The sequence below is a fragment of the Mustela erminea genome, chromosome 18, assembly GCF_009829155.1.
Source record: "Mustela erminea isolate mMusErm1 chromosome 18, mMusErm1.Pri, whole genome shotgun sequence".
Lineage (NCBI taxonomy): Eukaryota > Metazoa > Chordata > Mammalia > Carnivora > Mustelidae > Mustela > Mustela erminea.
This window is the reverse complement of record NC_045631.1, coordinates 54,531,397-54,544,977: the sequence shown is the minus strand read 5'-3', so window position 1 is coordinate 54,544,977 and position 13,581 is coordinate 54,531,397. Positions and strand designations below refer to the sequence as shown.

The 13,581-nt window shown below is 52.6% G+C and overlaps 1 protein-coding gene across 2 annotated transcripts in view; it reads left to right on the top strand.

The window, feature by feature from the left end:
• SDK2 (sidekick cell adhesion molecule 2) overlaps positions 1–13,581 on the top strand; it is a 249,546-nt gene that overhangs the window by 187,357 nt on the left and 48,608 nt on the right. For both annotated transcript variants that reach the window (XM_032319521.1, XM_032319520.1), the window contains exons 16-22: positions 600–740; positions 2,269–2,450; positions 2,980–3,095; positions 10,985–11,180; positions 11,387–11,485; positions 11,873–12,064; positions 13,356–13,477. In XM_032319521.1, the coding sequence (XP_032175412.1) occupies positions 600–740; positions 2,269–2,450; positions 2,980–3,095; positions 10,985–11,180; positions 11,387–11,485; positions 11,873–12,064; positions 13,356–13,477 (1,048 nt within the window). The remainder of the gene's footprint in view (positions 1–599; positions 741–2,268; positions 2,451–2,979; positions 3,096–10,984; positions 11,181–11,386; positions 11,486–11,872; positions 12,065–13,355; positions 13,478–13,581) is intronic.

Sequence of the window (13,581 nt, the reverse complement as noted above, 5' to 3'; positions counted from 1 at the left end):
AGTGTTTAACACTCCTGCTTCCAAAATACCGGAGGGCTCAGGACGTCATCAGCCCCCACAGCAGCTTCTCTGACATCCGGGAAACTGAGGCCCATGTCCCTGAGCTGCACAGACACAAACACATCTGGGGCTCTGTGGTATTTTTTGAAACAATTCCATACATGGTGTCCTTGAGCCTCAACTAGTCTTAGAAAGCAGGCAAGTGGAGGTTTATTATACTCCTTTAAAAGATAAAGGAGCAAGCTCAGAGAGTTAAGTGACTTGCCCAAAAGCACACAGCAACTGTGCAGAGTCATCCAGGAACCGAGCAGCCTCCCTGTATCCCGTTAAACTCCTGTATTTGCCCTCGAGACTAAAAGTGGAAAGACCCACCCACTCTTTTTTTTTTTTAGGTTTTATTTATTTATTTGATAGGCAGAGATTACAAGTAGGCAGAGAGAGAGAGAGGAGGAAGCAGGCTCCCCACTGAGCAGAGAACCCGACGTGGGGCTCAATCCCAGGACCCTGGGATCATGACCTGAGCCGAAGGCAGAGGCTTTAACCCAATGAGCCACCCAGGCGCCCCAGACCCACCCACTCTTGATGTTTTTCCTATCCAGGGTCTCCCTCCCCGAGGAGCCCCCCACAGCCCCCCCGCAGAATGTCATCGCCAGCGGCCGGACCAATCAGTCCATCATGATCCAGTGGCAGCCGCCTCCCGAGAGCCACCAGAATGGCCTTCTCAAGGGCTACGTCATCAGGTAGGTGTCCCCTCTTCCCTGGGGAAAGGAGGGACAGCCCCCACCCAGGGGGAGGATTTGGAGTGGATGGGAAAACAACCAAGTCACCACAGGTCCTTCTCCATCTCACAAGGACCACCACGCGACAAGAAATGACTCTGCCCTTGTAGGAAGGACTCAGGTTAGATCTGTAGAGGAACTTCCAGAAGGCAGGGTCTTGGAAAACTAATGGGAATGCTTGAGAGAGGAGGTACAGTGTAATGTCCTCAAGGCTGTGTGGATAGGCAGGTCGGCCACACGTCAGGGCTTCACAGGATAGGGTACAGGGAGACGGGTAACTCTCCGACAGGCCAACCACCCCAGAAACCAAGAATACTCCATCTGAAGCCACCATACTGATCCAAGGGCTGGTCAAATGGTAGACCTCCTTTTGCTGGTCCTTATCGCAAAATGAAGCCCAGTTATGGAAACTTTTATGTCTACACTTGACCAAGGATATTTCACTGATCACCTCTAACTGAGTTATTAAGTGCTACTAATTGGGGGTCGTAAATTCAAATTAGCATAAAGTTGAAGTTCCTGAGCATCCATCAGTATGCTGAATTCTGGCAGGCTGCAAAATGTGCATTTCTTTCCTGTATGTGTGCGCTCTCCAGCTCCGGCATGCCCCAGATCTGGAGGGCGTTATGGTTGACTTGACCACTCCACGATCCGTTAATTTTATTGTGGGTTTTTGGTGAACCCTAATGGCGAGTGGTGCTCAAAGGGTGTTCCCTAGACCAACAGCGGCCTCAATTTGACTGCAAACTCTCAAGTCCTACACCTGATCATGGAAAACTTAGAAGTGGGCCCAGCAACCTGGATTTCTGCAAGCCCTCTGGGTATTTCTGATGCATTATAAGCCACTGAGGACCATTGTTACAGGGTCTTGTAACACATCAAAATAAGCTGGAGCCTCTAATTTTCCAATAACGTTTGGGTTGTGGTTCTCTGATGATCTAACCATTCCCCCAGATTTTGTCCATACAGACCCACTTCTGTATTATTTTGTGTTCTTTTTCCAGTAGAAATTGGTAGAGTAGGTAGCTCAAGTTTGTTCTCTCCACCTAAGCCAGTGACTGTCAAAAGAGGGAGGCACTCCTTTGGAGGGACAAAGAAAGTGAGCCCAGCCTTTGGACATGGCTCTCCATCGATGACCCCTCCTAGGTGAGACCAGTGTGGTCTGCCCAGAAACTCTTAGCTTTCATGGTTAGCTAACCTCTCCAGTGTCCAAACCCATCAAATAGAACAGACACGTCCTCTAGACCTGTGCTGTACAGGGAGATAGCTGTTGGTCTCCTGTGGTTATTTAATTTAAATACAACCCACGTTCCCAACTACACCAACCACATCTCAAGGGCTCAGCAGCCACGCCCAAGAGTGGCTGCCATGTTGGACGGCCATATTGGACAGCATATGGAATATTCGCACCATCACACGTGGTTTCCTGGGCATGCGCCCAGCAGGCTGTCTCCAGCCCGCTACCCCCTGCCTTCCTCCCTCCCCTTAGGTACTGCCTGGCCGGGCTGCCCGTCGGGTACCAGTTTAAGAACATCACAGACGCTGACGTCAACAATCTGCTGCTGGAGGACCTCATCATCTGGACCAACTACGAGATCGAGGTGGCCGCCTACAACAGCGCCGGTCTGGGTGTCTACAGCAGCAAAGTTGCCGAGTGGACACTGCAGGGAGGTGGGTGGGGATCGTGACCGTGGAGGAGCTGGCGCTTCTCTTTCTCCCTCCCTGTCCCGTGCCTGTCAGTCCTAGACCTGTCCAGTCCCGCCTCGGTCACGGCACCTGTATCCCCCAGTCCTGAGCTGTTGCCCACTGTGCCTGGCTACCCCGTAGGGCGGGAGGGTGCCGAGGGGCAGGGGAGTTGTCGGGGAGCATGAGGAAGGCAGAGGCTTCGGGGGTACGGGGACCTTCTAAAGGGTCCACGTCACCGGGATCATGAAACAGCTGGCTTCGAGGGTTGTGCAGAACGACCTTCCCCAAGCACGTTCCCATCCATCACTTCTGTTTGTCTGTACCCCATGAGTGGGTCAGGCGAGTGTACTGACACCCAGACTCATCAAGAGAAAGAGGGTGCCTCGAGTCCGGAACGCAAAGCGGGAGAGGGCGGGGCAGAGCAGACCCCTGCCTTTGTTATTTCTCTGCTTAATGCCCAAGACTGACTCCACCCCCTCTACCGTCCCCCGCCCTGTCCCTCTGCTCTCCTCAGTCCCCACCGTCCCTCCTGGCAACGTGCACGCAGAAGCCACCAACTCCACGACCATCCGCTTCACCTGGAACGCCCCCAGCCCCCAGTTCATCAACGGCATCAACCAGGGCTACAAGGTACGTGAGGCCTCCCCACGGCCCCCGGAGGAGGGCTGGGGATTCTCTGAGGGAGATCGCAGGCCGAGGAGCCGGGAGGAGGGGAGGGACCTCTGTGCTTCTGAAATCATTGGTTCAAGCCAAGCAGACGACACGTGATCAAGGTGAAGGGCATCCGGGCTTGCTCTCAGGCCCCTTCCAGGCTGTGAGGGGGCCAGGATACTGCCCAGCCTGTGACCCCGTGCAGAGGAGCTTTCTCGGGAAGACTGGACTATAAGCAAACCACATTTGTCTCAGGCTTAGGAACACCTGGGCATAGCCGCAGCCCCAGAAAATCCAGAATCTGCTTCTTCCTGCCAAGCTGTGGCTCTCCTAGACCCACACATGTTCTTGGGCTGCACTTGACCCCGCAGAGAGTGTGGTTAAGGGCACAGGACTGGGACCGTGACAGATGCGGGCTAAAATCCAGGCTCTGGCTCTGCCTCTTGCCGGCTCCCTAGACACGTCCTACAATCTGTCTGAGCCCTGCTCCTTCGTGTTTGTCGAGCCTTCCTATAGGCTCCGTTCTAGATGCAGGAAAACCAGAATAACCTCCCCTCCCCTCATGTATGCGTGAGGATGATACTCAGGCCTACTGCTTAGGGGCGCGTGAGGACTGAATGAGACGATATCCGTAACTCATTGGGCTCAGTGACACGCACGGAAGTGCCTTGCAGAGAGACATGTTTGCCCGAGCCGGGGGCCCTAACCAGGTGCCACTGTCCAGGCGGCTCCAACAACAAAAATCTTTGTTCTCCCACTTGCGGAGGCTCTAAGTCTGAGATCCAGGTCTGGGCAGGGCTGATTCCCTCCGAGACCACCATCCTTGGTGCATAGGTGCCACCTTCTCCCGGTGTCCACGCGTGGTCCCTCCTCTGCGTGCATCCCAGCCTCTTCTTGAAAGGACGCCACTCACACTGGACTGCGACCCCCTTACTGACCTCATGTTAACTTCACTGCCTCTTTAAAGACCCTCTGTCCGAATACAGTCCCCTCCTGAAGCCCTGGGGGTTAGGACTTCAACATGTGAGTTTGGGGAATTGGGGAGACACAGGTCAGCGTGTGACAACGAGCTTAGCAGTAATGGTAGCAGGTGTCATTCAATCCTGGTATTGGTAACGTGGGTGGGGGTCCTGTGGCAGCTGTGAATCTGCTGTCATTATAACCGCACAAGTCAGGACGTCTCAGCCCTCCCCTCCAAGATCCCGGACCTTGCTCCCATGCCCGGGTCTCTGCTCCCACCCCGCAGGGAGCACCCTGCCAGCCCCCTGTAAAAGAACAGAAGACAGATCACCTAGCACGCCGTGTGCAGCTTGGGGCAGGTAGGAGGAGGCGGTCGGCCCCCTCCAGAGGTGGGAGGGGTGTGCCACGGGAAGCAGGCCATGAAGGAGAAACCTCGTGGCCTCTGGCTTGGAGCCCAGGGATCCAGGGACTCATGATGACTGCCGACACTTCCAGAAGGCTCCTGCACTCGCTCTGCTCCACAGCTGCACGTGCGGGACAGTCCAGATAATTTCTAGGACTCGCAGCCTTAGCCGTTATTCCCGAGAGAAAAGGGTGGCTTGGGCAGAAAGGGACGGAGAGTAAATCACCCCGAGAATTTTCTGCTGGTGTTGCAAATAAAGGAGGGACGGTCTAGAGCCGGGTACAGGCCTGCCACGGCCCTCTCGCTCCGGGGAAGACAGGGTGCCAGGGCCGAGCAGGGCTGTCCCAGGGCAGGGGGCTGCTGCTGAACGCCAGCTGGCTGGCTGGCTGGCCCGAAAGCCTCCTAATTGGGACTCTGGGGGGAGGCAGGACAGGGAAGGGGAGGCTGGCACAGTGCTGAGAAGCAGAGGAGCTGAGCTGGGAACAATTAGCTTCTTGCTGCCAATTCTCAGTTTTCTTTCACAAACTGGGGGTGGGGAGGATGGGGCCAGGCTGCAGACTTCTAAGGCAGGTGGCTCCTGGCGGGCCAAGTAGCCAGGACCATCAGGGCCATAACCCGGACAGAGCAGGAGGAGGCTGCGGGAGCCCGCATGATTTCCAGGTCGGCCTCATGCCCAGCACCCATGGCTTGTCCTTAAAAATATCCACGGGCATGAACAGCCCAGGGATTTTGTGCGTAGGACGGCTTGGCCTGCCTTACATTCTTCTCTCAGAAGAAGGGAGTCTTCTCCTCACCCCATTTCACAGAGGAGGAAACTGAGGCACGAGAGGCAAGAAACTTGTTCAAAGCCAGAGCCACAGCAAAGCTCAGATTCAAACTTCAGTGCCTACATCTCTTGCTTTAAAAAGAAAATGCGTCGGGACCCCCGGGGAGCTCCGTCGGGGAAGCATCTGACTCTTGATTTCTGCTCAGGTCGTGGTCTCAGGTCATGGGATCAGCAGGGAGCCTGCGTACAGGATTCTCTCTCTTCCTCTCCCCGTCCCTCCCCTGCTCACTCACATGCTCTCTCTCTTTTGCTAAATAAATAGGCAGATAAAAAATTTTTTAAAGGTGTCCTACGATTTAACTATAAAATAATAACTATGCCTTAATTTTTTTTTTCTAAATACAAATGGATTCAAGCAGGGATTTTGTTTCTTGCTGCCCCGGCCTTCAGCGTCACAGGGAGAAAACAGCAGGGCGTGGCCTTTTACGTTCCTCCAATGAGAATGGACTCCCCCCCAACCCCAAACCTTGGAATTGTTAAAAAATGTTCAGACATCTCCCAAAGTAGAGGGAAAACAGTAATAACTTTAGAAGACCCTAACGCATCCCAGCGTTAACAATTCCCAGCTCGTGGCCAAATGTGTTCTGCCTGTTCCCTGACCCTCCGACTCTGCCCTGGAATATGGTTGAGCAAATCCCAGGCCCCCGTATCATTTCTCCATAAACAGTTCGGCCAAGAAGTATCATAAAGCCTCTGTTTCAGACACAACCCCAGTACCCACACTGTCATCATCGTGCCTAAAAATGTCACCGGTCCCCTTGATGTCATCGGATATGCCGTCGGCCCTGATTTCTTTGACTAGTGGCTGTATTTGCTTCAGGATCCCAATGAGGTCTTCACGACGGCAACTGGTTCGGTGTTCCTTTGGGTCTCAGCTGATCTAGAGAGGCTCTCTCTCTCTCTCTCCTTTCTTACTCTCTTTTTCTTGTAATTTATCTAGTCAAGAAACGTGATCATTTGCCCTATAGAGTTTTCCACAGCCTGGATTTTGCCGATTGCCTCTCTGTGGGGTCATTTAACACAGGCCTGTGCATGCTATGTTCGCAGCAAATTGGAACTTAAAACTAGAGGCTTGATCAAATTCAGGTTTAGTGATTTTGTGGTTTTTTTCCCCCCAAATATTGTTTCCTAAATGGTGCTGTGCTTTTACATCGGAAGGCCTAAGGTCTGGCTATCTCTCTTACTATCGCGTGGTGACCACCGACCACCCTGTGTGATCTGTTATTTCAGTAGGGCTGCAAAAGGGGGACAGTCAAATATTATAATTTCTCCTTGATGTATTAGCAGAAATGTTTTCCAGTAAATAGAAATTTCCCCTTACCAACTCTTTGCTTACCTGAAGGTTCCATTCATCTAGGAATATCCTGGTCAAAACTCTGTCCTTCTCCATTGCCTACCAATTTTCAGAGTCATGAATGCCATTCCTTAGCATCTTCTAAAGTGACAGGTGAATTTGGATGGGGGAGAGGAGGACATTTTTTTGTTTAATTGTTGGTAAATTATTATGTACTCAAGCATTGTTAACTCATCTGGTAGGTTTCAACCATGGCTGTCATTATTCGTGTTGATGCCACATGGGCCCAGCGTTGGCCTCTTTGGTTGCTGAATCCTTTTAACGGGGCCCCAGTAGGCTGATAGGATGGTTCAAGCTGTCTCCAGTTCCTGCCCCGTGTGTCCCTGGGATCAGCCGTGACTTCAGGCAATCTTGTTCTTTTCGGTGGGAAATGATAGATACCACAGCCTAGGCCCTGAAGGCTCTCCTTAACACCAGCTAACGCTGAAGGCCATTTCTAGGCTCTGTTAATGGACAGCTCGGAAATGCTTCTCCTCCTCCTCCTCTTCAGATAAGACACATACAGATACTTCAATTCAATTTCAGGACTATAAGCTCTTTAATCATCTTATAGGTCTTTGTCTCTCTGTCCTCCATACCGAAAATCCAGTTCCTACAACACCAATGTAATTACCTGCCTACTTTATCCCCAAAACACCCACAGCTGTCTCAGAACAGTCATCCCACCACGCTGAGGACCAAAGATCGTGGCAGGTGATTTGCAGCGCTTTCTGTTCCTGGGGCGTATCCCGCTGGGGACGTCCTTCCCCTGCCTGGGCTACAAAGTCTCCAGAAATAGTTTCTCTGTGTAAGTTTGCTACAGCTCAATACAGCGCTGGGTCGATTTGTTTCATTTTGGTTTCGATTTTTAGGGATTGATTTTTTAATTTAATTTTGTTCTATAATTATGGAACATAGTTACGTGGTTCCAAAGTTAGATATACAAAGTACGTTCAGAAAATCAGCCTGAATTCTCCTTTCCCTCCCCCATAGGTTTGATTTCTTTTTGTTTGGTTGGTTTGGTTTTTCCTTTCATTTCTTGAACATAAGCAAATGCAGACATGTATAAATGTGTGTTCCCCCCGCCTTCTTCGATAAAGAACACTGTACATTTTCTCCCTCTTGCTTCTTTATTTGCATTATATCCCGGGGATTGCGCCGTAGGAATATAGAGATTCTGGTTTCCTTGTCAACATCTGTGTTGGACTCCATGGCATGGCTTTCCACGTTTGGTTTCCACGTTACATTTCCAGTTTGGTCAGGCAGCTCCCCAGCAGTGACATTTGGGTTGTTTCCAGACTTTTACTCTAATGAACATCTCTGCAGTGGATATCTTTGTGCATCTATCTTTTCATATTCTTCACATTTCGCTTTGGAATAGATTCATAGAAAGGAGATTGCTGGATCAATGGATAAATGTATATATAATGTCCCTGCTACTGCCAAATCCTTCCATGATTTTTAAAAATTCTTTTAATTTAATTTTTTAAACAGGAAACGTATTTACATGATTCAAAAACCAAGGAAAGTAAAAAGATAAATGTGTAGCAGGACTCCTCCATTGCACTCTAGTTCCTCATCTGCCTGTCCCACCCACCCAACCCCGAAACTCTCCTCTCTCCTGGTAACCACTGTTGTTAATTTCCTGCCTATCCTTCCAGAATGTTTCAGAACTCTCCCCACTCCTGGTAACCACTGTTGTTAATATCCTGCCTATCCTTCCAGAATGTTCCAGAACTCTCCCCACTCCTGGTAACCACTGTTGTTAATATCCTGCCTATCCTTCCAGAATGTTCTGGAACTCTCCTTACTCCTGGTAACCACTGTTGTTAATATCCTGCCTATCCTTCTAGAATGTTCCGGAACTCTCCTTACTCCTGGTAACCACTGTTGTTAATAGTTGTTAATATCCTGCCTATCCTTCCAGAATGTTCCGGAACTCTCCTTACTCCTGGTAACCACTGTTGTTAATATCCTGCCTATCCTTCCAGAATGTTCCAGAACTCTCCCCACTCCTGGTAACCACTGTTGTTAATATCCTGCCTATCCTTCCAGAATGTTCCAGAACTCTCCCCACTCCTGGTAACCACTGTTGTTAATATCCTGCCTATCCTTCTAGAATGTTCCGGAACTCTCCTTACTCCTGGTAACCACTGTTGTTAATATCCTGCCTATCCTTCTAGAATGTTCTGGAACTCTCCTTACTCCTGGTAACCACTGTTGTTAATAGTTGTTAATATCCTGCCTATCCTTCCAGAATGTTCCGGAACTCTCCTTACTCCTGGTAACCACTGTTGTTAATATCCTGTCTATCCTTCCAGAATGTCACATGCAAAGAGACAGAGATGGGGGAAAGACAAAAGGAGAGGAAGGAGAGAATTTCCTCTACTTTTTCCTTTCCTCCAGCAGCTAGCAGGCTGCATAGACCCCCCTACCCTATCATCCCCATAACACATCGCCTCCGTCAGAAACAAAAGGCACATCACTTCATCTCTCCTCCCAGCAGCCAGCAAGGCAGCTCAAACCATCCCTGAGGCTCAGAGAGGCTGGGTGACTTTCCCAGGGTCACACAGTAAGGAACAGAGCTGGGTTCTGTTCTTCTTCCTCTCCTCTGCTTTCCAAAGCAGAGGGCCAGGATCCTCGATCTGGTGCTGTTCCCTAAGCCCACGGGCACCCACACCCCCCAGCCATGCTCACAACGCCCTAGTCTGCCTCGACTCCAAGGCTAATGGCCCAATAGCGTAAATGAACACGGAGCCTGAGTGACAAGATCAGAGATGCAGACAGCAAAGAGGAACTCCGACGCTCACCTGGGAGCCGTGTGTACCTCGGGAGGCAGAGGCCTTCATCCGGGATCTGCAGGGTGGGAGGGAGGCCCACAGATGTGAAGCCAGCCTCTGACAGCACCGTGTGCACCAGCCAGGCCTCAGTCTCTGTGGTCCTCAGTTCCCTTCCCGCAACAGCACAGGGCAGTGATGTCCACCCAGTCCCCACTGTGAGGATGCGGTGGGGCTGGCGGGCCACAAACTTACCCCAGTGCCTGACGCAGAGTATGAGCTCGTCCGACGGTAGCCCTGGGCTGCCCTGAGCCCATCTCCTTTCAGGGAACAGGAGGTGCAGAAGGCAAGTCTGTAGTCTTCCTGGCCTGGGGGAGAGACCTCTTAACACTGGGCCTCCTCCTCTGCAGACACAGCTAGAGAATGACAAGGGGCTGTCATCCCAGAGTAACTGTTTCAAGGCCGCCCTCTGCCATCTTGGGCTTCAGGCCTGGAGCCGTAAGACGAAGAAGTCGTCATTCAGGAAACCACACAACCCTGTGCATTCCTGGGGTCATTTTTGGAGCCAATTCCCAGTGATCGTATTTTAAGGCACCTGTAAAGATATTCTTTGTCCTTTATTCCTGTAATAATGGTCGTGATTATAATTGGCCTAAACCCAATAAAATAATATTTACCCAGATTTTGCACTTGCTGGGGAACAGACCACACAATTAATTCTATTGGCGTAATTAATTCAAATTTACATTAATTAAATTAAATTAAAACATTAAACTTGTTTCTTAATCTACTCCAAAGAAGTTCGGCAATTTAATTGCTCTGAAACAAGATAACCAAAATAAGGAGATATTTAACATACTTATTAAATGCCACTTAGTATTTCTGATTAGTATTTTTAGGGTCTAATTAGTGTCTAATTAACTTGCTATAGGCTATCTTTTCACAATACCAATTAAATTTCCAAACATCCTTTATAAACACGCAGCCACGAAAAAGGAGAGGCTGAAGCATTGTTATAGGGGCGAGTTAATCAGGAGACATCAGCCTGCTATTGTTTTATATCTATAAATACCCGTGCTTATTAAAACTCATCAAGTGTTGCTTTTCACCATTAATTGCTAGTTAATCAACTTCAAATGAACGAGGAACTCTCTGAGACCAGCTGTCATTGTTGGAGACAGATGAAGGGCCCAGAAAGCAGGAGTGTGAGGGCACAGATCAAGAAGAGAAGGAAGGGGAGGCGGGAAGCGGGTGCGTCCCGGGTGGGGTGTACGGCACGGAAGTCAGGCAGAAAAGCCGCGCTGTCCCCAAACCAGGCTTTCCTCGCCGACACCCCACCTCCACGTCGGGTCTCAGACTGAAATTCCAGCTTGGAACACGTTGAAAGCACTAGTGGAAGTGGCAGCTCTGTGGGGAAGCTCCGAGGGAAACCCTGTCCAGCCCAGACAGAGAAAGCTTTAGGGAACCCTAGGATGCTGGGCTCTGTCCATCGGCCCGGACTACGGGAGAGCCCTCGGCCTCTTCTGGAACATTCTTGCTGCCCTGCCTGAGTTGCTGGTCTCTCCCCAGCTGATTGCTTGGGAGCCGGAGCAGGAAGAGGAGGTTACCATGGTGACTGCCCGGCCCAACTTCCAAGACAGCATCCACGTGGGTTTCGTGTCTGGCCTGAAGAAGTTCACCGAGTACTTCACCTCCGTTCTCTGCTTCACCACTCCCGGCGATGGGCCTCGGAGCACCCCCCAGCTGGTGCGCACCCATGAGGATGGTAGGCACCACCCCACCCCTGCCGTCCCTGCCCCCATCCGCAGCCACCCCCCACCCTGAGAACCAGGCTGAGCGCTCCAGGTATGGGGCGATCCCAGCCTTGTCTTCCATCCTGGGGCGCCCCTGGAGCACGCGGGCTGTCCTGCAGACAGTGGTCTCTCGCTAGCTCTAATGTGCATTGGTGGGGGGGGTCCTTTTGGGGTACAGTACCGGGTCCTGTGGGACACCTGAGCTTCAGTGAAATCCTGGACACGTCCCTGAAGGTCAGCTGGCAAGAGCCGGGAGAGAAGAATGGCATCCTCACAGGTAAGGGTTACAGGGGGGCGTTCCTGAGCCCCAGGGGTGAGAGGACAGGGTCGTCCAGTCCATCCTGTTGTCCTGCTGACTGGTGTTCATCCAGAACCTCCCAGAAGGCCAATCTTTCTTAGAAAGTACTCAGGGGAGGTTCTCTGCCCCTCTGCTCTGTAGCACGTCCCCGGGCCTCCACCACAGGCCTCAAGCAGCTGCCATAAGTCTCACTCCGTCCTACGGTCCCCACCCAACAGGGTCATCCCACCCAAGTTAAACCTGGGGCCCCAGAGACGAGGTTCCCAGCTCCTGTGGCCCCACTGCTCCCAGCCCAAGCAGTGCGGAAAGGCCAAAGCCAGCATTTGGTCACACCAAGCTCACGCCACCACTGGGGGCTCTCCCTAGGGTACCGGATATCCTGGGAGGAGTACAACCGAACCAACACCCGCGTGACCCACTACCTACCCAACGTGACCCTGGAGTACCGCGTCACGGGCCTCACCGCGCTCACCACCTACACCATCGAGGTGGCCGCCATGACGGCCAAGGGCCAGGGCCAGGTGTCTGCGTCAACCATCTCCTCTGGGGTGCCTCCAGGTGGGTGCCCGCTCGCAGGGCAGGACTTCTGGCCTCTTGGGGTCCTCCTCCTGACTAAGAGGCTTCCTTTTTGCTCAGGAACTCTGGCTTTCCTCCCCCAGAGCTCTGCCCTGCCTTGGGTCCATGGTCTCTTGCAGGCTTACATCTCATGAGCCCAGGTCTCTGGATGGAGGCTGGGTGGGGTTCCTGCTGCTTCCCCCCGTGGCTCTCAGAAAAACAGAGTCCCCCAGAGGACACCTCCCCCTCCCTGTCTCATCCAGCCCCATTCCACAGCAGGTTCCGCATGGAGCCATGCTCTCTCTGATGCAGGGGAGCAATTCTCACTGTCGCCCAGAAAGTCCAAGCGGGATCCCTGCCGGTGGAAGCGTTGGTTGGGAAAGGGGTAGCCTAAGGTGGGAATCATCTGAGAACCTGGTAGGAAGAACGAGCTGAGCTCTAGTCTCAGCCCTGCTTCTGCCGAGCTTTGCGATCTTGAGCAAGTCAAAGTCGCCCCTCCGTGCCTCAGTTTCCCCATCTGTATCTGTGGAAGGTGGACTAGGCTGGGTCTGTAAGTCTATGCCTATGAGACCCAGCCAGAATCCCTCAACCTGCCCCCCCACCCCGCTCCTGAGACAACTGAGATCCCAGAGCTGATTCGGGCGACCGCACCTGATTGAAAACACCAACACATGATTGTGCCTCGAGCCAAGTGCTGTATCTGCATCAGTTCAGTTAGTCCTCACAGCAGCCCTGAGGTGGGTGATAGTACCATCGCCGTTCGACCGAGGAGGACTCTGCGGCTCAGAAAGGTTAGGTGATGAGCCCAGAGACACACAGCGTGGAAGCAGTGAGGTTAGAGGCCAGCCCAAGACAGTCTGACTTCCAGAGCCTGTACTCTTTCTGTTCCTCCTGAATCCGAAGGTTCCCGGGCAGAAATTAGGGGCAGCCTCCTCCACCAGCCTCCTCCTGATCTTGCTCAGCCATTATCGGGTTTGGGAGGGCTGAGAGGGGCCGTGCCTGTGGATGGAGAGAAGATTCTGTCGGGAAGCCCTTGCATGCCCAGACCCCATTCCCCGGCCCAGTCAGCCTCCCTGTGGCTCTGGGGGCCCTCCCAGCCCCCACCCTGCCTCGGGCGCCTGGTCAGGACACACAGAGCCGTGGAAGGAAGGAGACTGTCAGAGGACGAAGCCTCGGCCCAGCTCCTCCCACCAGGCTTCTAGAAAAGGGTGACACACAGCCCCCTGTCCGGAGGCCTAGTCCATGTGGAAGGACCCTGTCCTCAGCGGATCGCCTTTCCCACCCTGTGTTGCAGAGCTCCCCGGGGCCCCCACCAACCTGGGCATCTCCAACATCGGCCCCCGCTCCGTGACCTTGCAGTTCAAGCCGGGCTACGACGGGAAAACCTCCATCTCCCGCTGGCTGGTGGAGGCCCAGGTAAACCCTGATGCCAGGGGACCCACAGCCCACGCAGCCTGCTCCCTTGGCCTTGGGCACGCCCCTGCCCTTGAGAGCCAGCCACATGTGTGTTGGGGTTTTAA